Source organism: Cucurbita pepo, chromosome 8, assembly GCF_057944985.1.
Source record: "Cucurbita pepo subsp. pepo isolate OVF chromosome 8, ASM5794498v1, whole genome shotgun sequence".
Classification (NCBI taxonomy): Eukaryota; Viridiplantae; Streptophyta; class Magnoliopsida; order Cucurbitales; family Cucurbitaceae; genus Cucurbita; species Cucurbita pepo.
In genome coordinates this window covers 12,831,598-12,857,519 of record NC_141805.1, presented here as the reverse complement: position 1 = coordinate 12,857,519, position 25,922 = coordinate 12,831,598, and the positions used below count along the sequence as shown (strand labels likewise).

General features: G+C 37.5%; 5 protein-coding genes and 1 long non-coding RNA gene across 6 annotated transcripts in view; 3 read left to right on the top strand and 3 right to left on the bottom strand.

The window, feature by feature from the left end:
• Nucleotides 1-931: 931 nt before the first annotated feature.
• LOC111800581 (putative pectinesterase/pectinesterase inhibitor 45) lies at nucleotides 932-3,108 on the bottom strand. The gene is made up of 2 exons (XM_023684336.2): nucleotides 2,024-3,108; nucleotides 932-1,913 (listed from the first exon to the last, which is right to left on the bottom strand). The coding sequence occupies exons 1-2, from the start codon at nucleotides 2,974-2,976 to the stop codon at nucleotides 1,064-1,066; spliced, it is 1,803 nt and encodes a 600-aa protein (XP_023540104.2). The 5' UTR covers nucleotides 2,977-3,108; the 3' UTR covers nucleotides 932-1,063.
• A 637-nt stretch (nucleotides 3,109-3,745) lies between these two features.
• LOC111800574 (protein STRICTOSIDINE SYNTHASE-LIKE 10) lies at nucleotides 3,746-6,428 on the top strand. Its single transcript, XM_023684327.2, has 3 exons — nucleotides 3,746-4,172; nucleotides 5,091-5,354; nucleotides 5,720-6,428. The coding sequence occupies exons 1-3, from the start codon at nucleotides 3,874-3,876 to the stop codon at nucleotides 6,288-6,290; spliced, it is 1,134 nt and encodes a 377-aa protein (XP_023540095.2). The 5' UTR covers nucleotides 3,746-3,873; the 3' UTR covers nucleotides 6,291-6,428.
• A 256-nt stretch (nucleotides 6,429-6,684) lies between these two features.
• Nucleotides 6,685-9,505, top strand: LOC111800575 (protein STRICTOSIDINE SYNTHASE-LIKE 2). Its single transcript, XM_023684328.2, has 3 exons — nucleotides 6,685-7,277; nucleotides 8,095-8,370; nucleotides 8,801-9,505. Exons 1-3 carry the CDS (start codon nucleotides 7,006-7,008, stop codon nucleotides 9,381-9,383), a joined length of 1,131 nt encoding a protein of 376 aa, XP_023540096.2. The 5' UTR covers nucleotides 6,685-7,005; the 3' UTR covers nucleotides 9,384-9,505.
• Nucleotides 9,506-10,771: 1,266 nt separating this feature from the next.
• LOC111800573 (pentatricopeptide repeat-containing protein At1g80270, mitochondrial) lies at nucleotides 10,772-14,031 on the top strand. The gene is made up of 3 exons (XM_023684326.2): nucleotides 10,772-10,917; nucleotides 11,458-12,043; nucleotides 12,594-14,031. The coding sequence occupies exons 1-3, from the start codon at nucleotides 10,883-10,885 to the stop codon at nucleotides 13,839-13,841; spliced, it is 1,869 nt and encodes a 622-aa protein (XP_023540094.2). The 5' UTR covers nucleotides 10,772-10,882; the 3' UTR covers nucleotides 13,842-14,031.
• LOC147791568 (uncharacterized) overlaps nucleotides 10,804-25,922 on the bottom strand; it is a 34,961-nt gene continuing 19,842 nt past the window's right edge. Inside the window, exon 2 of the long non-coding RNA XR_015422285.1 lies at nucleotides 10,804-10,834. This is a non-coding gene — a long non-coding RNA (uncharacterized LOC147791568). The remainder of the gene's footprint in view (nucleotides 10,835-25,922) is intronic.
• EDA7 (embryo sac development arrest 7) lies at nucleotides 14,077-25,608 on the bottom strand. Its single transcript, XM_087126439.1, has 17 exons — nucleotides 25,324-25,608; nucleotides 24,170-24,268; nucleotides 23,972-24,063; nucleotides 22,907-23,007; nucleotides 21,598-21,688; nucleotides 19,910-19,968; nucleotides 19,661-19,784; nucleotides 19,293-19,361; nucleotides 18,462-18,514; nucleotides 18,277-18,385; nucleotides 17,751-17,921; nucleotides 17,505-17,663; nucleotides 17,158-17,250; nucleotides 16,698-16,883; nucleotides 16,180-16,385; nucleotides 14,727-15,928; nucleotides 14,077-14,589 (listed from the first exon to the last, which is right to left on the bottom strand). Exons 1-16 carry the CDS (start codon nucleotides 25,454-25,456, stop codon nucleotides 15,559-15,561), a joined length of 2,115 nt encoding a protein of 704 aa, XP_086982565.1. The 5' UTR covers nucleotides 25,457-25,608; the 3' UTR covers nucleotides 14,077-14,589; nucleotides 14,727-15,558.

The window sequence follows — 25,922 nt, the reverse complement described above, 5'->3', positions numbered from 1 at the left end:
GTTGGCACCTTTTAGTACTTGAATATTGCCTAAATATTGTACATATTGTCGCATTCCCCAAATCACTTTATTATTGTCAATTGTATTAATTCTTGAGAATGTTCGGTCATCATCAAATCCTTGAGGATATCTAGTTATGAATTATGATTTATTTGACATTTACTATAAACAAATATCTTATCCATTTATTACCATCTCCATTTCATTTATAATTTATTTGATTTCAAAATTAATTATAAATATATCCTTGAGGATATCTAGTTATGAATTATGATTTATTTGACATTTACTATAAACAAATATCTTATCCATTTATTACCATCTCCATTTCATTTATAATTTATTTGATTTCAAAATTAATTATAAATATATCCTTGAGGATATCTAGTTATGAATTATGATTTATTTGACATTTACTATAAACAAATATCTTATCCATTTATTACCATCTCCATTTCATTTATAATTTATTTGATTTCAAAATTAATTATAAATATATCCTTGAGGATATCTAGTTATGAATTATGATTTATTTGACATTTACTATAAACAAATATCTTATCCATTTATTACCATCTCCATTTCATTTATAATTTATTTGATTTCAAAATTAATTATAAATATATCCTTGAGGATATCTAGTTATGAATTATGATTTATTTGACATTTACTATAAACAAATATCTTATCCATTTATTACCATCTCCATTTCATTTATAATTTATTTGATTTCAAAATTAATTATAAATATAAAACGGAGGCTGATTCATAACTAAAAAAATAAAATGATATAAATAAAAAAAAAAGAAAAATATACAAGAAAAAATTTGTTGTTTTTTTTTTGTTTTTTTAAAGAAAAAACAATTACGAGGGAATCTCTAGTTTTGTTAGAGTATTTGGGCGTTGTATATGTATTAAATACAAGTAGAAGTAAGAAGTAGAAATAGAAATAAATAGAAAAAATTGAGGCATGCATGCATGTAACAAATAGGAAAAGTGGACGAAAAGGAGATGAGAAAATGGATTTTTTTTTTTTTTTTTTTTTTCTTTTTTGGTGTTTATATCAAAACAGGCCGACATGAACAGAAACCGAGGAGCTCTGGATCCAATCCACGTCTAGAAAAGTTCCTATCGTAAACTTTGCAGCCTCTTCCTTATCAATCACCTTAAAACCAGGCCATTTCACTCTGGCATCGGTCTTAGCCCCAGGCCCTTTGTTGTTAAACTCAGCATAGTACAAGGTTTTGAGTGCAAAATCCCCGTCCCAAGGCATCCACCCATCGGGGTGAATGATATCTTCAATTTCGGACTCCATTACTATGGTCCTGGAGTACTCATTCCGAGGCCTCCCCAAGTAGCTTTTGAACTGCGCCTTCACACCCTCCAGCGTCTTGTCCGGCAATATCTTGCAGTTTTGCAGCACAGTGGCTGTGGTTTCATGTCTGTCACTTCTCCCCTGTGCCGTTACTACGTTCGCTTGCTTATCCAACGGCTTTTTCAACATGAAATTACAGTTTTGGAAAATGGCCGCCGCGTCCCCGAAGATGATGTCCACCGTGCCTGTAATCAAGCAGCTCCTGTAGAACTGCCGATGGGCTTGCGCGTACAACGTGTCTTGGAACCCCTCGAACCGACAGTTCACGAATATGGCTCTGTCGCCCTGGACTCTGGCGGCTACGGCCTGCTGCTTTTCTGGACCTGCAGTGTTTCTGAATCCGATCCCTTTCGCCAACAACCCGTCTCCAAGTGCCACAAAAGATGCGGTTTGGAAGGCTCGAACTCCATCCGCTGAGTTTTTATTCCCACTGATCATGCTCTTCTGAGATCCATCTCCGTACATTGTAACATTCGCCATTTTTTTGGTAATCACCACCGTCTCCTCGTAGATCCCTTCCTTAACATAGATCACGTACCTGCTTGTTTTCATCCATTTTAATACAATACATTATTCATATGAATTATATAAAGTACTAACAAAAAAAAAAAAAAAAAAAAAAAAAAAAAAAAAAAAAACAGAGCCTACCGTCCATCATATTTTGCAGGCATGGCAGCCAACGCTTCGTTAATGGTCTTGAAATTTCCGGACCCATCTTTGGCGACCACAACATTAGGCGTCGGCTTATCGTCTTCCGCATCGCGCTTCAACATCCTGCGTTCGTAGCTGGTCATCCAGCTGGGTAGCCCATCTTTGGCCATTAGACGACGTCGTGTTGCAGCTCCTCCACCATCCGACTTTTCAAACGTTGAGAAGAACGTAGCCACCTGCGAAATCATCGCCAGCGAATTACTCGTCAGTTCCTTTCCGGCCTTCAACGTCGCCTCCATTTGGGTCTTCGACTTCCCCTCTGGAAACCCATCCACGCAAGTGGCGTGATACGACATCACCGCGCTGAGCCAGTTGTTGAGATCCGGCGTCGTTTTCTCTGTCAGCTTTCCCAGATCCTTCCTGCTCAATTCGCTCACAGACCTCTCTAATTCCTCCACCGCTTCTTCCAACAGGAGCTTGCAGTCCTCGAACGCCCCCTTTTCCTCCGGGGTGGGGAACTTCATGGCGGAAGCTTTTTTCAGGGCGGAGTTAACCTCGGTGGAGACGGCGGCGATGGCGAGCTTGATGAGGTCTTTGGGGTCGGAGGAATCGGGGTGGGTCTCTACGCCTTCCTTCAAAGTGCTCTCGCATTTGCCTTTATAGTCTGTGGAGTTGCATATCATGGTAATCATTTTCTGGGCGCGGGACACCTGTTTGACGTCGGATGTCGCATGATCTTTGGAGCTTCCCTTGCTGCGGCTGCTGCCGCTGCCGGCGCCGTCTCTGGTGGTGGATTTGGTGGGTGGGGAGACTTGGACGAAGACGGCGGCGACGACGAGAACAAGGATGAGGAAGGTTGAGACGACGGCGATGATGACCCTATTACGGAACTTGCGCGCCCTCTCGGCGCGACGGCGTTCGGAGATCTGGTCGAAATCTTGGAAGACCATGGTGGATGGTGGGTGGATGAGGTAGGATAACGGGAAATGGCTAAGGCAGAGATGGGAACTCTGCCTTAGGTTAAAGTAAAGCCAGAGGCGAGAAGAGGGGTAAATGGGAAATTAGGGAGAGAGAGGTATATTTATTGGGGGGGGGGGGGGGGGGGGGGGGGGAGGTTGAACTAAAAAAAAAATATATAATTTAAATTCTAATTGGGTCTTGAATTCTTCTAATTTTATTTTGGTGTGTTGCGGAGGTGGGGGGTGGGAGACTCTTATTATGATACCAATATGGAGAAGAAGTCCAGGTCTGGAGGGGAGAGTTTTGAGGTCTGTGTTATTGCAATTCTTTAAAATAGGAAAAAGTTTGTTAAGAGAAATCAGATGGGGGAGAGAGACGCTTCCAACCGCAATACTCGCGCCCTCACAAAACCCCCCAGTCACTCATCTCTCTTTGACTCTTTTCCCTATTCTCTCTCTCTCTCCCCCTCTCTCTCCGACGTGGATTCTTATTTAAACACTCGGATAAATAAATAACAATAATTTTAAATTATTGTGAAAATGATAATATTTGAAAAAGGAAGAACAACAAAATAAGGCTTGATTTGGAAAGCTCATAAAAGGTTGATTTTAAAAAATAAAAAAGGAATTAGTTACTAAAGTTTAAAATATTTATTACTGCCAATTGGATCCGCCGGCCGAAAAACGATACCAATACAATGGTTTAGGGTGGAAAATAGAGGAAAAGTAATTAAAGAATACAAAAATAGAATATGAAAGCAATCTTTTCACCTTACTCAGACTTGTAAACTCCGCTTCTCCACTCCAACCATTCCCATTTCTACCGGATCCACTCGCTTCCCTTTCCATTCCCCCAAACAAACACACACACACACACACACACACCCCATGAACTCGATGCTTACATTGACGGTGGCCACGATTGCAGCCCTCGTCGCCATCCTCTTCTCGCTCCAAACCCCGTTCCTCCAGCTTAATCAGGTCCTAGCGCCGCCGCAGATTTCCGGAACCCATGATTATCTCCATTCCGCCACCGTTATCCCGGTCACCGGAGCAATTGGACCAGAGAGTTTGATTTTTGACCCCAACGGAGATGGCCCTTACACCGGCGTCGCAGATGGCCGGATTCTCAAGTGGCAAGGCGATGGCCGTGGGTGGACTGATTTCGCTGTCACTAGTTCTCAGAGGTACAATCTTATCTTCTTGTGTTGATTCTGTATTTGGGAGAAAAATTGTATATTCATCAGATTGTTTGATTCTATGTGAAAGAAATTCTGAGTTTGTACAAAAAATTTGCGATGGAGTGGAATTGAAATGTTTTAGGAGAGGCCTTTTTCAGTTCTTTTTGTAGCTGTATATTGTGTAATACTGTCATGGAATGGTGATGCTCGGCTGCAACTTATGTCTTTTATTAGACAGGATCAGAGTTGAATTTTTTATTGTAAGATTGTTTGATTAGGAGAACTGATTATCCAATGATGCATTGACCTCGTCTTTGGTTTCTTGTTTTTTTTTTTTTTTTTTCGCCTTAACTTCCATTTCAACTTGTTGAGGAATCATTTTTAGGTAGGAATTGCTCTGGTCTTGAAAATCGGTAAATTTTTTAAAACAAACAACTACTGAGGGTTCAAATCAATCTCTCATTTTGCTTGGTGAATTCGCAATGTTTCTTTCTTTTCTTGGATATGACTGGCTTAGTATCATGAAATGGCTGGCTTGGCTATCCCACCTACCCTGCCAAACCTTTTGGGGATTATGCATCTTGTCCATCAATTATTTGTTCTTGACACAACTGCTAGACTTAGTGAGCTTCTCTTTGTTGGCCCGTGATTGCTTGAGTAAGATATCTCAGGGAAACTAAAATTGGATTGACACTGGGGAAGACAACCGTCTTAGGCCTAAGAAAAACAAAGCATGCTCTCTATACAATTTGAGCCAATGATATCAGGTTTTGAAGTATTCCATTTTTCTGTCTTATAACTTTTACTTTTCTGCTCATATTGGTACTATTTGAATGTCTGTTTTGGATGTGCATATGATTGTTTGGCAAGTATTATTCATTTTTCAGGTTCACCTGTTAATTCTTTCGTTTTATGTTCTGGAAGGAGTGAGTGTGTTCGCCCGTTTGCTCTTGAATTGGAGCATGTTTGTGGGAGGCCATTAGGACTGCGTTTTGATAAGAAAACTGGAGATCTCTATATTGCCGACGCCTATCTCGGTCTTCATGTAGTGGGACCGGCTGGAGGTTTGGCAACAAAACTTGTGACTGAATTCGAAGGCAAGCCACTTCGCTTCACAAATGATCTTGATATTGATGAAGAAGGTGATGTGATCTACTTTACAGACAGCAGTACAGTTTTCCAAAGAAGGTAATTAAGACTTAAAAGCATATTCGTGCCTCGTTTTAGCAATTGATCTTAAAGAAGAAAATCTGAGAAAAAAATCTGAAACATCTGATAAAAAACTTATCTGATGAACATAAGCTCATTGTTTTTCTGGTTCCTCTGTTTCTTTTTTTTTTTTTTTTTTTTTTTCTTTCTAATGCTTAACTGGAGTACTATGTTTGTAATGTCTTTGGTTATCTCTGTTTTAACATTTTCCTTTGAATATGAGAGTGTAATTTGCTTTTGTATGTCAACACTTCATTTGAAACTGGAACCGAAGACCATAAACTTGCTGGGGTAATATTTGACTTCTGTTCAACTTTTGTTTTGTGAATGTTTTATACTTGCAGACAGTTCATGGCATCGATCTTGAGCGGAGATAGCACGGGAAGGTTATTTAAGTACGACCGAGATAGTAAACAAGTTACGGTTTTATTGCAAGGCCTTGCTTTTGCCAATGGTGTTGCATTAAGCAAAGACAAGTCCTATCTGCTTGTTGTTGAGTCCACCACTGGCAGGATCCTCAGATTTTGGCTTCGAGGTCCTGAAGCAGGAAACTCGGACGTTCTCGCCAAGCTTCCGGGGTATCCGGACAATATTAGAAGGAACCCCAAAGGCGAGTATTGGGTTGCTTTGCATGCTAAAAAGGGACTTGTTGGGAGATTGGTTTCTTCAGCCTCTTGGTTTGGGAAGGTACTGTTGAAACTTCCTGTTGACTTCAAGAAATTGCATGGGTTGCTGGTGGGAGGGAAGGCCCATGCAACTGCGGTTAGGTTGAGTGAGGAAGGAGAGATTTTGGAGGTATTGGAAGACTGTGAAGGGAAAACTTTGAAGTTTATTAGTGAAGTGGAAGAGAAGGATGGAAAGCTGTGGTTTGGATCTGTCCTAATGCCGTTTGTGGGTGTTTTTGAATTAAAGTAGGCTGTTTTTAAGCTATTTCTGGAGATAGTTCAGCTCTAGTTTTCCCTTTTGGAGTAGGAGATACTAAAAGGGGTTTGAGAAAAAGCTCGTGTTGATTTATTTAACTTTTGGTTAATACAGACATTCGGATTTTGAATCTTTCTTCATTTTTGCCATATGGTTCCAGTTTTGGGATAGTTATCACCAAACCCACTCGCCAATGAAAAATTTCTATAAATTCAGTAATTTCAATAATTTGAGAAAAATTAGGAGAATTGATATGAAAGCTTGGCCCATTTATTCTCCACCGTAGCTCAAATCATTTCTGTGCAACCTAAGCCTCATTTAAGCAAGAAAAGCTTGAAGGAGAATAAATAATCAATGACTTTAAACCTCAACAACCATTCAAAAAAATTAGTTCCTCCATTTTTTACACAAAAATTAATGGTTTTCTCACAACTTCCTTCCATTTACACAAAAGGCTTATGGTGGATGCTGAAGTTGAAAATAAACACAAAAGGTTTTCTCACAACTTTCTCACAACCTCATCTCGTTCTCAATCTGTAACGACCAAGTGGGCCAGAAACAGTCTCAATAATGTAAATTTCATAATTGCCACTCACAGGTCTCCAGAACAAAACTAACAAAAAACCTTCACACATCTCACGCATCTCACACATCTCACACATCTCACACATCTCTGAAATTCCCTTCTCTCTCTCACAGTGCAAAAGCTATGTACTCCAACCTCTGCCTCACCGCCACCGCAGTCGCCGCCATATTCGCCCTACTCGCCATCAGCACCACCAGATTTTCACCGCCGCCGCCGGAGACTCTCGATGAACCGAACATAGAATATTTGTCAATTGACGGCGGTGTAGGGCCGGAGAGTTTCGCCTTCGACAGCGCCGGCGGCGGACCTTACACCGGCATCTCCGACGGTAGGATTATCAAATGGCTGCCTGATAAACAACGGTGGATCGATTTCGCCGTTACTTCTCCAAACAGGTAATCACGACGCTTGCTTGTATTTTCCTTTTCCTTTTCCTTTTCTATTGTTTATTCAAATGCATGATGTTCTTAAAAATAAATAAAAAAATGCACGATGATTTTTTTTATTAATTAAATATTTATTTTCGAGAACTGGCACCTTACCAAGCTGGCTTCATTTGTTGCTTTCGAGGGGCAACCAGAGGGGGAAAAAATAATATATATAATTATTTAAATATTAAAATATAATATTCACTTTCTTCACTATTATTATTATTATTTCTATTATTTTTTTTAGTTTTGGGAATTTAAAATTTAAGATTCTTAGTTGAGTTGAGATTTCTTATAGTTGGAGGTATGGTTAAAGTTGAGTCTGAAATTTAAAATCAAAAGGAATATTGACTTGAATCTGTTAATAATATAAATTAGTATTGATCTGAAAATATTGACACACTATATTCGGTTGCATTAATGTTGTTATAATTAACTTGTTTATAATTTAGAAACAAAAAAATTGTGTGGGAGAGAAGGATTATGATAATTGGTGAGAAGTATTGAATGGGATAAGATTTTGATGGATTACGATAAAAGTGTGGCTGTTGTTGTTGTTGTGTCAACTTTGATTGAGAATTTAAAAAAGAAAAATAAAAAAAAGGATGAATGATTGGGAAAATAATAGGAACTCCCAAAAATAAAATGAAATCTTTATTTGTGTTACGATTTTGGGGCGTCTCTTGGTTGGTTACTTATGCATGATGTCCACGTGTAAGTTGGGATCTGCTGTTTGTCATTACACATTTTTATGTGGTGATGATTTGTAGATGAAAATGAACAGAACAGGTTGTGAAGAGGGAGAGAAAGAGGAGGAGAGATGTGGGAGACCATTAGGGCTCCGATTCAAACACGGCGACGGGGATCTGTACATCGCCGATGCCTACATGGGATTGCTTCGAGTCGGCGCAAACGGCGGTTTAGCCAAACCAGTTGAATTCGAGATGAAGGAGGACCAGGTTTTGGGCTTCCACTCTTTCAGCTTCGCCAACAGTTTGGACATTGATCAACTCTCTGGACATGTCTATTTCACCGATAGCTCTTCCCACTATCACAGAAGGTATTTTATTTTATTCTTTCCACCCCTCTCTCACATCCAAAAACACACTCACAAAATTTTAAAAAAATGATGGCCAACTGTAAAGACGTGCATGGGGCGGAGACCCAAAGCCGTACTTGTTTTTATTTTGTAGGAATGGGGCGGGATTCTTGGAAATTCACGGATCGCTCTCGATAAATTTTTGTCATCTTTATATGTATTTTGTTAATATTTTCTAAAATATAATTTTTATTAAAAAATATGAAACGTTCTAATAAATTTAATAATATTTTCTAACAAATATATATATATATATCATATAAAGTTTAACCATATTTATAAAACTTCAAATTAGACTCGAACGTTTTAAAAAAAAAAAAAAAAAAATTATTTTATTGATTGATTATGTGTATAGAAAAAGATATTTAAATGTTGTGTGTTTTTTGTGCAGGAACTTTGCGTCGGCTATATTAAGTGGAGACAGTTCAGGAAGGCTAATGAAATATGATCCAAAATCCAAACAACTAAGCCATTTGTTGGGAAACCTTTCATTTCCGAACGGAGTGTCACTGAGCAAAAACAGGGATTTCCTTCTACTCGCGGAGACCAGCAAGTGCAGGATTCTCAAATACTGGCTGGGGACGGGCAAAGCCGAGGTGGTGGGGGAGCTCCCGGGGTTCCCGGACAACATCAAGAGGAGTGGTAGTAGTAAAGGAGGGGGGTTTTGGGTGGGAATTCACTCCAGAAGAGGAGGGGTGTTGAGGTTCATCCTGTCTCAGAGTTGGATAGGGAAGGGGTTAGTGGAGCTTCCTTTGGACGTGGACAAGATTTATAGCTATTTGGGGAAGTGGATAGGGAGTGGTGGGGTTGGGGTGAGGATTAGTGAAGAAGGTGAAGTAATGGAGATAATCGAAGGTAAAGCAGAGTTGAGAGGGAGAAGTTTTTCCGAAGTGGAAGAGGGAGAGGATGGGGTTCTTTGGATTGGCTCTATTAATTCTCCTTTTGCAGCAAAGATCAATGTTTCAAAATATTAATTAATTGGTTGTTTGGAGGGTAGGGTGCGTTTATCTTGCTACTTCAGTTTAACACATAATCTGTTTCCTAAACTACATGTACAACAATCGATCCAGCGATTAATAAAGTTTCGTTCTTTCAATTGGATTCTGGATGATATTAATAAAGAACAGGCTCTCCTCATTCAAGTGAAACAATATTAATAACTTAAAAACTAACCTAACAAAATTTACAGTTTATAAAATCTTCTCATGGGTGAGATGGGAACACTCTATGCCCTCACCTTGTCCACGTCTCATTCCTCTTTATCTTCCTTCTCGGTAAACAAGGCAAAGCACAAATCTAATTTCATATATTTTTCTTCATATGATTCACACCAGGAAAGTCATAGAGATTTCAATTCCAAGAACACCACAACTAAGGAGATGAAGCTTTACCTTTCCTGAGCTACTGCCGGCGGCCATTTGGAATCCACCAATATCATCAAATGCTAATGCAGTAACCTCCTGCATCACAAAAATATAATATTCAGTATTTTCTTGATTAAACGTTTCACTTCTGCACGAGATCTCATTGAAACCTCGAGAGCAGAACCGAGCTTCTGCTGCTGCTCGTGATCCTTCGCATTCCTCTGCCTATGGCAGTACCTCCACTTTTCCCCCTGGCCATTTAGGATCCAAGCTGCTCTGCGCGTTGTTATTATTATTATTATTATTTAACTCTGCAATGTTGAATCGATCACTTTTAAGTTCCTGTTGATTGACTTGACGATGTGGATTACAAATGATGAATTCCGTGAAATCTCACATTTGATTGGAAGAATTGACGCTATTGCAACAGAAGAAGGCATCAAGTGTAGCATAGAGTACCTAAGCAGGAGTTAGGTATAAGCGATCCCATGAATGTGTGAAGAAGAAGAAGAAGAAGAAGAAGAAGAAGAAGAAGAAGAAGAAGAAGAAGAAGAAGAAGAAGAAGAAGAAACCACATTTATAAACCTCAAAAATATTTAGTGCACACCTTATTTGGGGAGAAAACATTATTCTCAAAAGAAGTGTTTTTCTCCTTTTCTAATCATAATTTCAATTAACTATAATTTACTTTTAACTATAATAATTTTATTTTCCTGTATCTAAAAATAATTTAAATTTGATTTTATTAGTCCCAACTATAACGCCTAGCCTACAAGTTTGAATCATTATATATAATGGCTTACTAATTTATTTTTAAAATTATAACAACATATTTATTTATTAATTTATAGTTTTTTAAAAGTATGTATGTAATATTTTTATAAAATTAATCCTTATGTGCTTCAAACCTTGGTCCTTGGTCCGAGTCCACCGCCTGATATAAAAAACGGGAGTCTAACACACAATAAGGGTTTTTAGGGTTTAACACCAACGACTCTGCCGCGGCTATTTGGATCCTCCCTCCCTCTCCTTTCCACTCTTACACCTCTGCTACTAACAACCTCTTCACTCCCCTATTATCATCTCATCTCATCTCATCTCATCTCATCATGTGGGCTCTTCGTCGAGCTTCTACTCCTCTCAGGTATGCTTCTCTTCTTCTAACTGCACCTCTCCCCTTATTTACCTTACCTTCTTTATTCCTTAATCCCAACACTCTCCGCTTATTTACACTCTCATTCTTTCAATGCCTTTCGCTTTCATTCACTATTTCTGCAACTAAGGTTCTTGCTTGCTTCTCATCGACCTTCCGGTGCTCATTACAGAAGCAAATAATGTCAAAACTTGTGCGTCTTTTTTTTTCTCTTTTTATTCGCATTCAAGCTCAAATATGAAGCTTCCTTATTTCTACAATTTAGATGTTTCTGGGTTTCACAATCTATCTTTATAGTTCTCGGCCTATTATCAAGGGGGGATTTCCTTTTTTCTCTGTAAGGAATAACAAGTTTTTGAGATGGCAGTTTCCCGAAATCATCCATTATTAATCATTCAAAGGACTGTTTTTGTATGTATGTATTTCTTTATGTATAATATATGTCCGTGCATACTGCGGTAACCGGTGCGGAGGGTACGATACCTCCAATTTTTCATATCCCTCTCTCAATTTTTTGTGTTCTCTTTCTAGGAATCAAGGATATAGAATTAGAACTTCGTACGTCTTTGCCAAACTAGAGGCGCCATATTCTTGGGAAGGAAATGTAGTTGCTTCGGCTCTCCTCCCTGCTATATCTGATAGATGCATTTCTTTTGAGAGAAATAACCTTGCAACATGGCGGTCCTCTGGGCTTTCTGTTAGTAGCCATGGTCTATCTTCACAAGCTGGTGCTGAGAACAGTGGAGAGGAAGATGACTTGGAAGATGGGTTTTCTGAACTTGAAACACTTCCAAGCACTAATGCACTTGAACATAATAAAGCAGCTGATGAAAATGAAGGGGAATTAACCTCCGAATCAGAACTTGATGATGATACTGTTGATGATGGGACTCAAAATGAACTGGATTTACCTGAGGTTGAAACCGAGCTTGGTGAAAAGATATCTGCGAAAAGGGCTCCTTCAGAGCTGTTCAAGGCTATTTGGAGTGCTCCGGGTTTATCTGTTCCCAGTGCACTTGACAAGTGGGTCAGTGAAGGAAAAGAATTAAGCCGTGCTGACGTCTCTCTGGCTATGCTCAATCTTCGCAGACGTCGAATGTTTGGGAAGGCTTTGCAGGTAAATTGACTTGATTTTACTTTTTCAAGCAATGGAATTCATTCGTATGGTTTTGGGTTTATAGTCAATCTCGTCACTCTTGGGATTTGCAGAACTCTATAAAGTATATGTGACTAGCGGACACAATGATTTCAGGATGGTAATATTGATAAATCTCTAAGAAATACCATAATCAGTTGTAATGTGGTCTAACAAACACAAAATGATTTCAAGAAGTACCACTATCAAATGCTTGTATAGAAATTTGTTAAGCTGGCTTATGGCATTCAATAAATGGTGCCAGAACCGCGTATAGAATTTTCAGATGGTTTGATATTAGGTTGAGCTGCATGTAACTGCTTGATTTATTAGTATATATGAATTTTGCATTTATTATTGTTAGTCTTATAAAAGCCATTATTGGTAAGAAAATGGTTATGCGAGTTTCAGCCATTTTATTGGCAAAGAATTTTGTAGCTACCGTATTTTAAAAATATTTTGCCTATTTGTTCAACATTGTTATTCATCATTTCTTCAACTCATTACTTGCATTGCTATATGGGTTTCACAGTTTTCAGAGTGGTTGGAAGCAAGTGGACAACTTGAGTTCGTTGACAGAGACTATGCTTCTCGCCTTGACTTGATTGCAAAGGTACATGGTCTCCATAGGGCAGAAGGTTACATCGCTAAAATCCCGAAATCATTCCAGGGGGAGGTGATATACCGAACTCTTTTGGCTAACTGTGTGGTCGCCAACAATGTAAAAAAAGCAGAGGAAGTATTTAACAAAATGAAGGACCTTGAATTTCCAATCACAGCCTTTGCTTGCAACCAGTTGCTTCTTCTTTACAAGAGACTTGACAAGAGGAAAATAGCCGACGTTCTGTTGTTGATGGAGAAAGAAAATGTCAAGCCTTCTCTGTTTACTTACAAGATCCTAATAGATGCTAAAGGCCTTTCAAATGACATGGTGGGTATGGAACAAGTTGTTGATACAATGAAGGCTGAAGGAATCGAACTTGATGTAAATACACTTTCCATATTAGCGAAGCACTACGCTTCAGGTGGGCTTAAAGACAAAGCCAAGGCCATCTTGAAGGAGATGGAAGATGTGAGCTCCAAAGAATCTCGATGGCCTTGCAGACTTTTACTTCCCCTTTATGGAGAACTACAAATGGAAGATGAAGTGAGGAGGGTCTGGAAGATCTGCGAGGCTAATCCTCGCATTGAAGAATGCATGGCTGCCATTGTTGCATGGGGAAAGCTGAAGAACGTCCAAGAAGCAGAGGAAATTTTCGATAGAGTTTCAAAAACATGGAAGAATCTTTCCTCGAAACAATACTCTACCTTGTTGAAGGTTTATGCAGACAATAAGATGCTGACGAAGGGCAAGGATCTAGTCAAGCAGATGGCAGACAGCGGTTGCCGAATCGGTCCATTAACATGGAATGCAGTTGTGAAACTGTATGTGGAAGCTGGGGAGGTAGAAAAGGCAGATTCTTTCTTGCAGAAGGCGGTCCAGAAAAACCAGATGAAGCCATTGTTTACATCTTACATGATTATCCTGGATCAGTATGCAAGGAGGGGTGACGTCCACAATGCAGAGAAAATGTTTCATAGGATGAGACTATCAGGTTACGTGGCTAGATTCAGCCAGTTTCAAGCTCTAATACAGGCATACATTAATGCCAAGGCTCCAGCCTACGGCATGAAAGAGAGAATGAAGGCAGATAATGTGTTCCCAAACAAAGCTTTGGCAGGAAAATTAGCCCAAATCGATGCATTCAGGAAGACAGCAGTGTCAGATTTGCTTGACTGAGGAATTTAATTTGATACTTTTGGATGTATGAACTCCTAGGATTTCAACTCTATTTTACAAATCAAGTATTTGTTAGTTAATCTGGTGGCTGCGCTTTGAAATTTGACAGCAGCATACCTGTTAGGACAAACAGAACTACACAATGGATTGTACTGCACGTGTGTTATAATATATTTTGTTTGTTCGAATACCCATTATTACCAAGAACTCTGGTTTTGCAGTAAACTCAAAATGGTTTACTTACTCAAAGAATATTATTTGAAAATAAATTATAATATGATCTCTGGTGTAGGCTGATGTAATACAAATGTAAGTTACAGATACAACCTATTTTCCCATTCAGTTCTATGAAACACCACCTGAAAAGATTATTGTAATAAGCATACAATATCAAACAACTGAAAATGTGAAAGCTATATATATGTATATATCAATCACAGACTTCACCCTACACCACCATTACTCATCTTCATCCATTGTACAATTCCTGTGACAGAAGCAGCTTCATCCAATGAAGCAATGCAATTCTGTGTGGTAGCACACTTCAGGCACTTGTTTGATAAATTTGACAGATTAACTAGAGAGAACTCCCATGCCCCTTTCACTCTCGTGGCCGTGCAAGCCAGAGAGAGCTTAGAGCTCGAAGGCGGGAGAAGTAGTCGTTTATTGCAAGAAGCGCACGAGCTGATTGATGGGTTGTCAATATGCGATGCATTTGTTGAAGTGTTTGTTGACGAAGATTATCGGCCTGCAAGTTATAGAAAGAGATGGAAAAATGAAAGTGAGAAAACATGGACAAAGATTTCAATTTTACTTGTTTGTTGCATGAGCAAGGTATAAATGTAACAAGATGGAACAGAGTGACAAAATCTAAAACCAAATTACCTGGCGTAGGAAGCCATCAAGAGTTCCAAGCTTTCCCATTGCCATGGCCATTTGACCCATATAATTAGCCACATTACCAGATGACCCCGATGTAGCAGGCGTGCCACTAGCCACATTACCAGTAAAGGAGGGGGGTTTTGGGTGGGAATTCACTCCAGAAGAGGAGGGGTGTTGAGGTTCATCCTGTCTCAGAGTTGGATAGGGAAAGGGTTAGTGAAGCTTCCTTTGGACGTGTACAAGATTTATAGCTATTTGGGGAAGTGGATAGGGAGAGGTGGGGTTGGAGTGAGGGTTAGTGAAGAAGGTGCAGTCATGGAGATTATTGAAGGTAAAGCAGAGTTGAGAGGGAGAAGTTTTTCTGAAGTGGAAGAGGGAGAGGATGGGGTTCTTTGGATTGGCTCTATTAATTCTCCTCTTGGAGCAAAGATCAATGTTTCAAAATATTAATTAATTGGTTGTGAGGGTAGGGTGTGTTTATCTTGCTACTTCAGTTTAAAACACAATCTGTTTGCTAAACTACATGTACAATCGATCCAGCGATTAATAAAGTTTCATTCTTTCAATTGGGTTCTCGATCATATTAATAAAGAACAGGCTCTACTCATTCAAGTGAAACAATATTAATAACTTAAAAACTAACCTAACAAAATTTACAGTTTATAAAATCTTCTCATGGGTGAGATGGGAATACTCTATGCTCTCACCATGTCGACGTCTCATTCCTCTTATCTTCCTTCTCGGTAAAGAAGACAAAGCACAAATCTAATTTCATGGCTTAAGGCTGCAACTGTTTCATATATTTTTCTTCATATGATACACCAGTGTGAATCATTCACCGGCGCCCTCTTCTACCTCTACCTCTACCTCTACCTCTGTTGTTTCCACCTCTGCTGCTCCCATGTCTCATTCCACCTCGGGAACCTGATTTATTGGCCTTTGGACCTGAAAATTCGGCACTCCGATTCTTCTTTCGTGGGCCTTCATCGTCATCATCTTCCATATACTTGGCAGAGCTTCTTGGCTTAAACGAAATCTCTCGCGACCCTCCTGGTCCCAATTTAACTTCATTAAGAATTCCAGAATCTTGCTTATTGTCTCCCATAGCAGCAATTCTCTCCTCCATAGTGAGCCTTTCCTCCTTAGCAAGTGATACACTGTTCCAGAACGCCTCAGCATGCTTTTCATCCTTCACCTCATACAATCTACACATTCACATCAATAAAGTTATTAAACGCTATCTATCCCCTCCAAAGATACCGACTTTAGCACAAAGAATTCATATGAACTCATGAAGAGAAAGATATTAACTTGTAGTTAGTACAGTACGCATTTCCTTTTCCTTGATGGAAAATTTGTATTAACAGCTTTCTTTTAATAGGTTAGAAGATCAGAAAACTTTTAGCTCCTAAGAAAAAAGAAGTATATAAAATAATTATGAGTTGAAAAAACTCACTTTGGAGCTCGTGCCTTCTTATGCTTATCTCTGCTGGGTTCATCTTCAAAGTCTGATTCAACTGAGGCATCAGAATTACTTAAGCTTTGTTCACTGTCCTCCTCCAAGACAGGTTCAAAATGCTCTTCCACCAAAGATGGCTGCTTCGTAGAAGCCACTGGATGCAGGGCCAGATACTCTGGTGAAAGCTCATTGATCTCGAAGTTCTGTAGCATAACATGATCCAATATTAGATGAACAAGAGCTATAATATGATCCAACAAAAATCAAGGAAACTACATTTAAATGAGTAAAATTCAAGCGAACACCCTACGCCACAACTTTCTTTTTCTTGATATTTTGCTAAGAAACATCCCCACTAAACAAATAGATACGCATGTGTAATTTGACCTTAGACATCTTGCAGATGAAGCCTAGAATTTTTTTTTTCTTCCTTGATTTTTCGTGACTTATTTGCAAACAACCAATAGAAATGTGGAGAAAAAAATGAGAGGGAGCATCGAAGAACCGAGTCATACCTCATTCTTAAACATATTCGCAAAACGTTCATCTTGAAAGATTTCACTACTGAGCCCTTTCTTCTTCTTTGATGCCTTCTTGGTCTTATTGACATCCTCTTCATCCTTCTTTTCCGTTTCAGCTTCTTCCTCTTCAAGGATTTGATTTGCGAGGCGCCTGTTGACTTTGGGTAATTTTCTTTTCACCTGAAGCAAAAAAGTAGATAAAAATACAATGAAAATTAAAAACATATTAAAATAATGACAAGCCAAAATAGTAGATTCCATAAAGACTGCGTCAACCCTCCTTCACTTACGAAGTCCAAGTATATGGGGAAATCCAATTAAAGTATAATTATTTGGAAAGAACTCTCCAACAGACCGCATGGAAGTTTGTCATAAATTCTTCGGTAACATAAACCTATTGATTAAAACTGAGGTAATCAAATATTATAAACTTCTGGGACTAAAAATGGTTTACCGTAATTCGGTTGGCACGCTCCTCATCTAGTTTCTCTTTTTTCCTTTGTTCTATGTAAGCATCATATGCAAAAGGATCCGCCAGTGATTTTGCCTGCAAAGTCACAAGCATACATAACAAAAAGTAACTAGCTCAGCACTTTGAATATTCTCAATCAACATGATACAAAAATTTCTCAGGGTACTGTAATTCGGTAACCCCACGATCTATCAAAATTAAGCAACATTTCTCATGTATTTAATACTCAGGTAGTTAATACTATGTCATACTCTAAAGAAAACCATAAATATACTCCTAAGCAGATAAAACAATAAATTTAACCGCTATGCTACAAACCATAAAATTACCTTTTTATACAAGCGATAATCAATAAAGAAACCATGAAGGTAAGCTCTTAGCAGATTAGTCCCAATCAGGTTTGTCAAATTTAGCCTCTCAAGTTCTTCTTTTGTCAAGAACTTGAAATCATCATATATAGTTGTTTCTGCACCCTCCTCCAACTCCTCCTACGTTAAGACAAATAAAGTATTAGCATTACTAATCCGAGATCCCAAACAAAGGAATACAAAAGAGAATAAGTTCCAAAAGCTCACCGTCAAATTCTCCAAATAAGAGCACCACTTTGGTGCAGGTCCCAGCGCAGGCAGAAAGTAAGAAGGTATTTGACTCGAATTCAAAGCTAGTAGCATCAATCCACTGTCCATGAATACACATGTATCATTTATTGGACCAAGCGTGGGCTCAATGCTGGTCATTCCTTCTCCCTAAAACACATTATTTTCATAATTGAAAGAAAATATCAGGAATTTTGGTTTGTCTACCAATGACTGAACACAAGTTTTGCTATTAATCAAAAGAAAATGAGAAACAGAACATGTAGTTTAATAACAAAAGAACAGTTAACAAATAAATCCTTTAATTAACAAATTAAAATAATTCTCAAAAATTCAGAATACATAGCAATCTACATGTTTAATACACAGCAATCTACCATTGTAATGTCAAAGACATACCATTGACTTTAGTAAAAAGAGATTTACACCTAGCTAAATGCATGTTGCTCGAAATTTTATTTTTGTCTTTTAATAAACTGCAAAAACAGAGGTAGAGATTTCTTACAGTATCTGGGTCCCAAATCCTAACAATGTGCTTGTCAGTGGTAATCATTTTTGGTTTTTCAGAATTAAGAGTGCTATGCCACTTAATGTTCAGAATTGGACTGTCGTACCTGCAAAATAATCATATTACTTTTCAGTACGTGATGGTTAAAACTCTCTAAATTTAATGAAAGAAGGTAAACTCACATATGATCTTTGATTCTTATAGGATCTGATGAACGCAAATCGTATATCAAAATCTGCATGTGATGTGATCATATCAATCAGGTCAAAATATAAATAAAAATTGATATCCGAAGATACAGGAAATTATGGAACTGCAGTACTTCTCAAAAACCATGGTAGAAATATTTGGACACGATTAGGAGCAGTAAAACTTTTGGAGATACATTTTGCAGTTTTTGAGGAAGTGTTTCCTTTTCTGACTGCTAGGTGGTGTTTCTCTAAGTAGGGGGGCATTTGTAACTATTCTCCTTTTTTCTATTCAAATCCATTGGGGAGGTTTTTGTGTTCACTTTAACTATGGGATGGTTGGATTCCTTATCCTTATTTAAATGAGATTCATCACGATTAGGGTAGAAGTTAGAAATATTATCAAGATATTAAGGGTTTGTTAGTCATTGAACAAGGAGTTGGTTATGATTTATTAAATACACGCAAATGAAGGAGATGAAGGAAGGAATAGTTTTAATTGTTTTTTAGTTGGCTTAGGCATGAGTGTGCTGATGATGAAAGCTTCACGTGTAGAGTTACTTATTTCCTAATCCTGTTACAGGCCCCAAAAGGATGGGCAAAAACAAACAGTAAGAAGAAGGTAGCCAAGAAAAACTTATGCACTTCTGCATCCATAATACATCAATTAGAAAAAAGATAACAAAAAGTGGGAAAGCTCCAACCCAAGTCTGCCATCACCGTTGTTAATTTAGATTTTCATCCTTGATGCAATCATTCAATATTCAGGAAAGTCATATAGATTTCAATTCCAAGAACACCACAACTAAGGAGATGAAGCTTTACCTTTCCTGAGCTACTGCCGACGGCCATTTGGAATCCACCAATATCATCAAATGCTAATGCAGTAACCTCCTGCATCACAAAAATATAATATTCAGTATTTTGTTGATTACACGTTTCACTTCTGCATGAGATCTCATTGAAACCTCGAGAGTTTACAATTGGGCCATAAATTAGTATTTAAATAAAAGCCATTGCAACAAAACACTGAAGCCTAACTAAAAAAAAGAATGAAACTGTCATTTAAAAACATAAGTAACCATCAAGATGCTTCCCGTCACGTTGATATGTATGTAATTATTCACAATGGATCGAACACTCATTGTACTACCCAGAACAAGATTTTACCATAGGTCAACAAGGGGAATTACCTGGTCCTTATCTCCTGCAGGTGCAATAGCATCAATTCTTCCAATTGAGGATAACTTCGTTCTGGTGTCAAAACATTCTACAGCTCCATCTACACCCCCACAAGCAACTATCCCATGAAGCTTGCTACAATTGTTGAACATACTTTTAACTTGGATAAAATATATGAAACTACGTGATTCACTACTCAATAAAGAAAATCAATCAATTGACACGAGAAGAGTATGATAACAAGAATGAGATTAACCGACCTTCGAGAAACAACATTTATTGCTGGGGATTCTGTGTTGAGAGGTGGAAGAAACCGCCCCTACAACAAACAAAAATGGTCATTTCTGTTAGACGAACACGACTCTCCACAATGGTACGATATTGTCCACTTTGAGCATAAGCTCTCATGGCTTTGCTTTGGGTTTCCCCAAAAGGCCTCATTCCAATGGAGTTAGTATTCCTCACTTATAAACCCATGATCATTCCCTAAATTAGTCGATGTGGGACTTCCATCATCCAACACCTCCCCTCGAACAAAGTGCGCCTCCCCTTAATCGAGGCTCGACTCCTTTGGAGTCTTAGTCATTTTTGACTGCCTTCGAGGAGTCGAACAAAGTGCGCCTCCCCTTAATCGAGGCTCGACTCCTTTGGAGTCTTAGTCATTTTTGACTGCCTTCGAGGAGGGGCTTGGCTCCTTTTCTTTAGGAGTTCTTTGTTCGATATTTGAGGATCATTTTTGACTGCCTTCGAGGAGGGGCTTGGCTCCTTTTCTTTAGGAGTTCTTTGTTCGATATTTGAGGATTTACCAATCTATTGGCACGACTAAGTTTAGGGCATGGCTCTGATACCATGTTAGACGAACACGACTCTCCACAATGGTATGATATTGTCCACTTTGAGCATAAGCTCTCATGGCTTTGCTTTGGGTTTCCCCAAAAGGCCTCATTCCAATGGAGTTAGTATTCCTCACTTATAAACCCATGATCATTCCCTAAATTAGTCGATGTGGGACTTCCATCATCCAACAATTTCTAGGCTTAAATGTAAAACTATCATAAATTTAACTTCCAAGCTCACATAACAACATTCTTGGAAAACCACAAATCATAATAAATTCAGAAAGTCATTGCACATGACACATTAGCTTTTAATCAATCGATATACAAAATGTGCAAACACAAAAGACTATTGGAGTTTCAGCACGGACCTTTACTTCTATTTTACCCTTATTGTAAACAGTTATAGTTGGCTTTTCATTCATACATATTACAATCCTCAGTTAAACTCTCTTTGGGTTTTCCCTTTTTTCTTTCTTTCACTTACCTTTTCTGTGCTTAGAATCATAGATATTTCTTCATTTTAAGGCTGTATTCTTCTTTCGAAAAGATAAATGAAAAGGATTCCAACAAAATGGAGACTTATGAAGGGCCAATAACACAATAAAAGCTAATTTAAAGTTCGATGAACACAACAGCAAACACATTGCCATATTTGAAGTTATATAAAAATATAGAACCAATAACAAAATGTTTGCATGTGACCCTATGTAGTGATTGTTTGCTTCGTTTTATCTTTTTAAAATTTGAAGTTGCATTTGTTTTTATGGATACTATTAGCATTTCATAGGGGAAAAAGATCAAGCATTCCTAAATAAGATACCTTCGAATATTATATATGCATAGAACTTTTTTCTAAAAAAAATACAATCTGACAACAGACTATCTAAGTACGATTAAGCCATGCATTCATTATTTCTCCAAAGCTGCCAAAGAATCTCACAACAAAGTGTCACTTAACTCATAAGTTGCATACCGTTATTCCTCTTTGCAAGAACATTATGTCAGAAACATTTCATGGAATTTTCTTATGTATCCTAGTGTAATTTAGTAGAAAATTTAACGAAGTTGAGTCTGCAATGACTTAAAAAAGACAAGAAAAAAACTAAAACCTGCTGCAAACTGATTCTGTACACATCTGGAGAGGATGCAGCACAAAGCAAGTCAGCAGACCAGTTGTCATATTCAATATTCCTTCCCATCCTGTTGATGGCATAGATACAAAAAAATATTAGAGTTTACTCATTCATAAACCACAAGAAAAATGAAACCATAAAACTAGAGCAAGATCAATTTGTAGCCATATCTCAAATCTGTCTGTCTTTCTTTAAATAAGAAGCTATTTTATTGATGAAATAATTTTACAAGGCAAGCTGACAAAATCGAAGGGATAAAATGGAAATCAAAGAAAGATCAAGATTTCAAATATAACCATCCAAGGAAGACCACGAGGAAGCAACAAAAACTAGCCTTTCACGAGTTATAAATATTTTATCAAGATTTAGTTCCGCAACTAAATGGCATGAAGAATTCCACCCTCACTAAGCAAGAAGAGTAGTGAAGACTATCAATCCCAAGCCATCCGTATCCAAGGAGAAAAATGAAAATCTTCTAAATGACTAGGTAAGCCTTGCCGCACTCCAGAGAAGGTCTCTCACATTTAAAAATAAAAATAAATAAAATAAAATAAAAAATAAAAAATAAAAGATCGACCTTGCTAGAGATTCTAAAAGTTGAGAGACGTCACTTGAGGCGATTGGAAAGGAAAAACTAAATAAGAGCCCAAATTCAAAAGTTCAAGAAGTCTTGAGTTTTTTCGAGCATTCTGCCATTTGCTTCATTAAATGACTTTTCAATAGTTTAAATGCCAATCAATACTCCAAGACTTGGTCAATAGACGCTCCTTTTGTGGCACCTTGCTGGTCTCTAAACTCTATGTCATTTTTGGCATAGCTGGTATCATTTCTAAGACAGCCATGAAACAGCTTCAATCCACAACTAATCTCAGGCTCTCCCTTCAGCTAATGCGATGATGCTCACCTTTGAAGCATGGGATTCTATATGAATTAGAGGATATTCCAAGGGATTGAAACTTTTCTTGATGGATTTCGGACCTAGTTAGATTTCTACTTTAGAATGGACTCGGTCCCTGATCAAGCCATGCTTCTTATTCATAAAAGGAATAGTTACAACCTCAAGATGGAGTTACGATCACAAGAAATTCTTTGGCAATCACAGTGTTCATCTAATTAATCATCATTCGGAGGCTTACATGTGCTAGCTATTTTGGTAAGCGTTTAGTCTTCTGTATCCATTTGTGCTCTTTGTAAATAGTATTGTCTCTTATTGATAAAATAAACCCATAACAAGATAAGAGTTAATTTACAACAAAATTGGGTGGGGGGGGGGGGGGGAATGAACCTTGGTATCCGCAAAGTGTGATGTTTTCCATATTTAGCATGGAGAACAATAGAACGATCAGCACACATAAATGCCAACTTTGAGTAGTCATCATCCAGTATCTATATTGGAGAGAGGAAAAAACACATTAAACTCGGTTAATATTGCAAAATTCTGAAGGAAAAAAAACTATTCGCAAAATCAATGCCTCATCAAATATTAAACCTGTCTTCCATTCCCACCTTCAAATCCATTCCAAAAGGGGGAAACATGTGTGCAACAGATAAGAAGAATAATTGGCACAAGGAAAATAAAATAATAGCACGGAAGAACAATTACGCAAATTTTTTAAAATTATTTTAAGGAGGCCCTCTTAATTTGTTCTTTCATTAAAGTCCATAGAAACTTTTGTTTATATTATATACATAATGTCAAACGGAAATTAACCTTTTTAAAAAAATATATATCAACCACTATGCATCTGATCATGCCAAACTGTTTGAAATCGGAGATATCCAAGGCAAACTGAGATTTCAGCCTAAAAGAACCCCTTAGTTTTGTCTATGAGGAATCAATGTCCATCTCAAGAGTAATACAACTCCATATAAAGTTACACTACAAGAGTATTAGTTACAGGCATTTTGAAAAAATGCAAATACTAATTTATTGCTTTCCTTCCATACAGCATAAATTCTACTCAATTCATCGCACACACTCTTCACGTGCATAATAATACTTTTTAATAAGAAACCACACAAAGGAATAATATTTTACGACTAAGATTTGACAAGAAGATGACTAGACAATTAGATGTTAGCCTAGTCAAAGTACATGTTAAAGCCTAAAAACACGTCTGTTTTTAGCGATTCATTGTCCTACGCTCAAAAAATGATATTTGAACATACAAGAGTTTATATTGCATAAAGGTCATATCATTTAAAATAAAAATAAGCTCCCTTCCTATCAGGAAGAACAGATATGCTTCTGTTTCTAATTCTGAATAAAAAATTAACCAACTCCATGCAATCTTAAAGAATACAACACACCTTTCCAACCCAACTCAGAGCTCTCCAGCATAAAATTTACCTGGAAGTCGATTATCTCTGAATCAAAATGTCTTTTGAACTTCAATGAAAGTTCCCTCAGTTCATATACTTTAACTTGCGGTGGATAGATACCTATTTACAGCAATACATAAGTAACAACAGATACAACAAAAAATCAGTATTTCTTATGAATCTTCTTACTGATTACTGATGCTAATTTTAGCTTGCCTAAAATCACCTGATGCTATAAGAAACTCTCCGTCGGGGGTTGCTTTTATTTTGCTTGATGCAATGTCAAACCTCAAATCCTGGATCAAGTCCACCCTTGACGTGTAATCTGACACATCAACGAACAAAATTACAAACAAGAATGGATGATAGAAAATATAAAAATAATCAATTGTTTTTACAGGACGGCAATGTTGCAGAAGAACGCTGGGAGGAAGAAAGGTTTTATAATGAAATTATTGGTAAAACCTAAGTAGATAGTGCAGAAATCACGTTACATGAGCAACAAACATTATAAGTAGAGTATTTACTCAAAGCAAGAAACCACAGAACCAGCACACCAGTACCAAAAAGAACAAGAAAGCAATAACCGAGATCACAAAGATTCCTGCTTGTTCAATTCCCAAAACGGGAAATTGTCCGTTGATCACAAAGCAGCCAATCCACCATGCCAGAAAACAGGATGGAAGAACACAGTTGTTACAACATAAGAGCAAGATGCAATTTGATGGCAGAACCCAATAATGCTTTGAGGGAACAAGGAAAACCTTTGCTACCATTATAGAGAAAAACTACATTCTCGGTTTCCATGTAATCTACATACTTGGGCAAATTGCATATGCATATATAAACGGTTGTTTGATAACAGCAGAATAATGTAAAAACAAGGGTGGAAAGAGCAACAATTAAGATTCAGAAAATATACTTTTTAACATAATGTAGCGAGGAGAAATCCCATAATTTAACCCTAGCTACGGAAAGAAAAAACCGATAACTAAACACCAATAAACACTTCAAAGATGGGAGGAACCGGAAGAAAAGATAGATACCGTAAGAGCATTTACTGGCGAACTAGATAATGGTCAAACCCGATTCAAGAACAAGGAAGTGTTACACTGTGCATTATAGAATCGTCACTATTTCCCTCTAATTAGATCAATAAGCATTCATTTATCAAGCATATTTTCATTTAACATTAGTTTTTTTCTTCTCTTCTTTTTTTAAACAAGAAACAAAACTTCATTGATAATATGAGCTTCCCTAAAGCAAATAATCGAATAGAGGCTAATAAAACGAGTTTCGCGTTAGAAGTTGAATAAACGAAGTTCTGTACTAAGACGAGAATAACAAATTGAACTGGGAAAGGGAAAACTAGTTAACAACCCTTGTCTTTGCGCAGAGCTCGCAGCTTCTTGGGATTGATCCAAGTAGCAAGAGAGCGTTGTTGGGATGCTACAGTGTAGAGCTTAACCCCATTAATGGAGGTGGACTTGAGGTTTCCTCCTTCGTACGCCATTGAAGATTGGTTTACGGAAATTGCTGTTGCTATAAGCCACGGAGGCAGAGCAGAACCAGGTGAGGGCGGCGGCAGGTATTGTGGTGGTAAATGGAAGGGATGCGAGAACGGTACCTAAACTAGAAAAGGAAAGAGCTCAATGAAAACCTTAAACAAATAAATTGAAAGAAAAAAATAAATATATATAATATATCTTTATTTATTTATGTATTATTATTTTTTATTTTCTTTTTGTAAACTATTGAAATTTGACTGGTTTAATATATATTATATTTTCGCTAAATTAAAAAAAAAACGCATTAAATAATATTCTTAAATTTAAAAATATACTTGAATTTTAAATAAATGTTTCAAAAACACCCTCAAATTTTAACTTTTTTTTAAATACTTCAAAAACACCTTTAAAATCTTTTAAAAACTTAAATATATATATTTTTTTCTTTTAATTTATCTTTTTTTTTAATTT

Excerpts from the sequence above, each read along its gene's own strand:
- LOC111800581 (XM_023684336.2), bottom strand. The coding sequence starts at position 2,976 with ATGGTCTTCCAAGATTTCGACCAGATCTCCGAACGCCGTCGCGCCGAG. Across the intron at positions 1,914-2,023 it reads CCTGCAAAATATGATGGACG|GTACGTGATCTATGTTAAGG; the intron begins GTAGGCTCTGTT and ends GAAAACAAGCAG.
- LOC111800574 (XM_023684327.2), top strand. The coding sequence starts at position 3,874 with ATGAACTCGATGCTTACATTGACGGTGGCCACGATTGCAGCCCTCGTC. Across the intron at positions 4,173-5,090 it reads GCTGTCACTAGTTCTCAGAG|GAGTGAGTGTGTTCGCCCGT; the intron begins GTACAATCTTAT and ends ATGTTCTGGAAG. Across the intron at positions 5,355-5,719 it reads AGTACAGTTTTCCAAAGAAG|ACAGTTCATGGCATCGATCT; the intron begins GTAATTAAGACT and ends TTATACTTGCAG.
- LOC111800575 (XM_023684328.2), top strand. The coding sequence starts at position 7,006 with ATGTACTCCAACCTCTGCCTCACCGCCACCGCAGTCGCCGCCATATTC. Across the intron at positions 7,278-8,094 it reads GCCGTTACTTCTCCAAACAG|AACAGGTTGTGAAGAGGGAG; the intron begins GTAATCACGACG and ends GAAAATGAACAG. Across the intron at positions 8,371-8,800 it reads TCTTCCCACTATCACAGAAG|GAACTTTGCGTCGGCTATAT; the intron begins GTATTTTATTTT and ends TTTTTTGTGCAG.
- LOC111800573 (XM_023684326.2), top strand. The coding sequence starts at position 10,883 with ATGTGGGCTCTTCGTCGAGCTTCTACTCCTCTCAG. Across the intron at positions 10,918-11,457 it reads CGAGCTTCTACTCCTCTCAG|GAATCAAGGATATAGAATTA; the intron begins GTATGCTTCTCT and ends TTCTCTTTCTAG. Across the intron at positions 12,044-12,593 it reads TGTTTGGGAAGGCTTTGCAG|TTTTCAGAGTGGTTGGAAGC; the intron begins GTAAATTGACTT and ends TGGGTTTCACAG.
- EDA7 (XM_087126439.1), bottom strand. The coding sequence starts at position 25,456 with ATGGCGTACGAAGGAGGAAACCTCAAGTCCACCTCCATTAATGGGGTT. Across the intron at positions 19,362-19,660 it reads CTGCAGGAGATAAGGACCAG|GAGGTTACTGCATTAGCATT; the intron begins GTAATTCCCCTT and ends TTTGTGATGCAG. Across the intron at positions 17,922-18,276 it reads GGATTTGGGACCCAGATACT|GGAGAAGGAATGACCAGCAT; the intron begins GTAAGAAATCTC and ends AATGTGTTTTAG.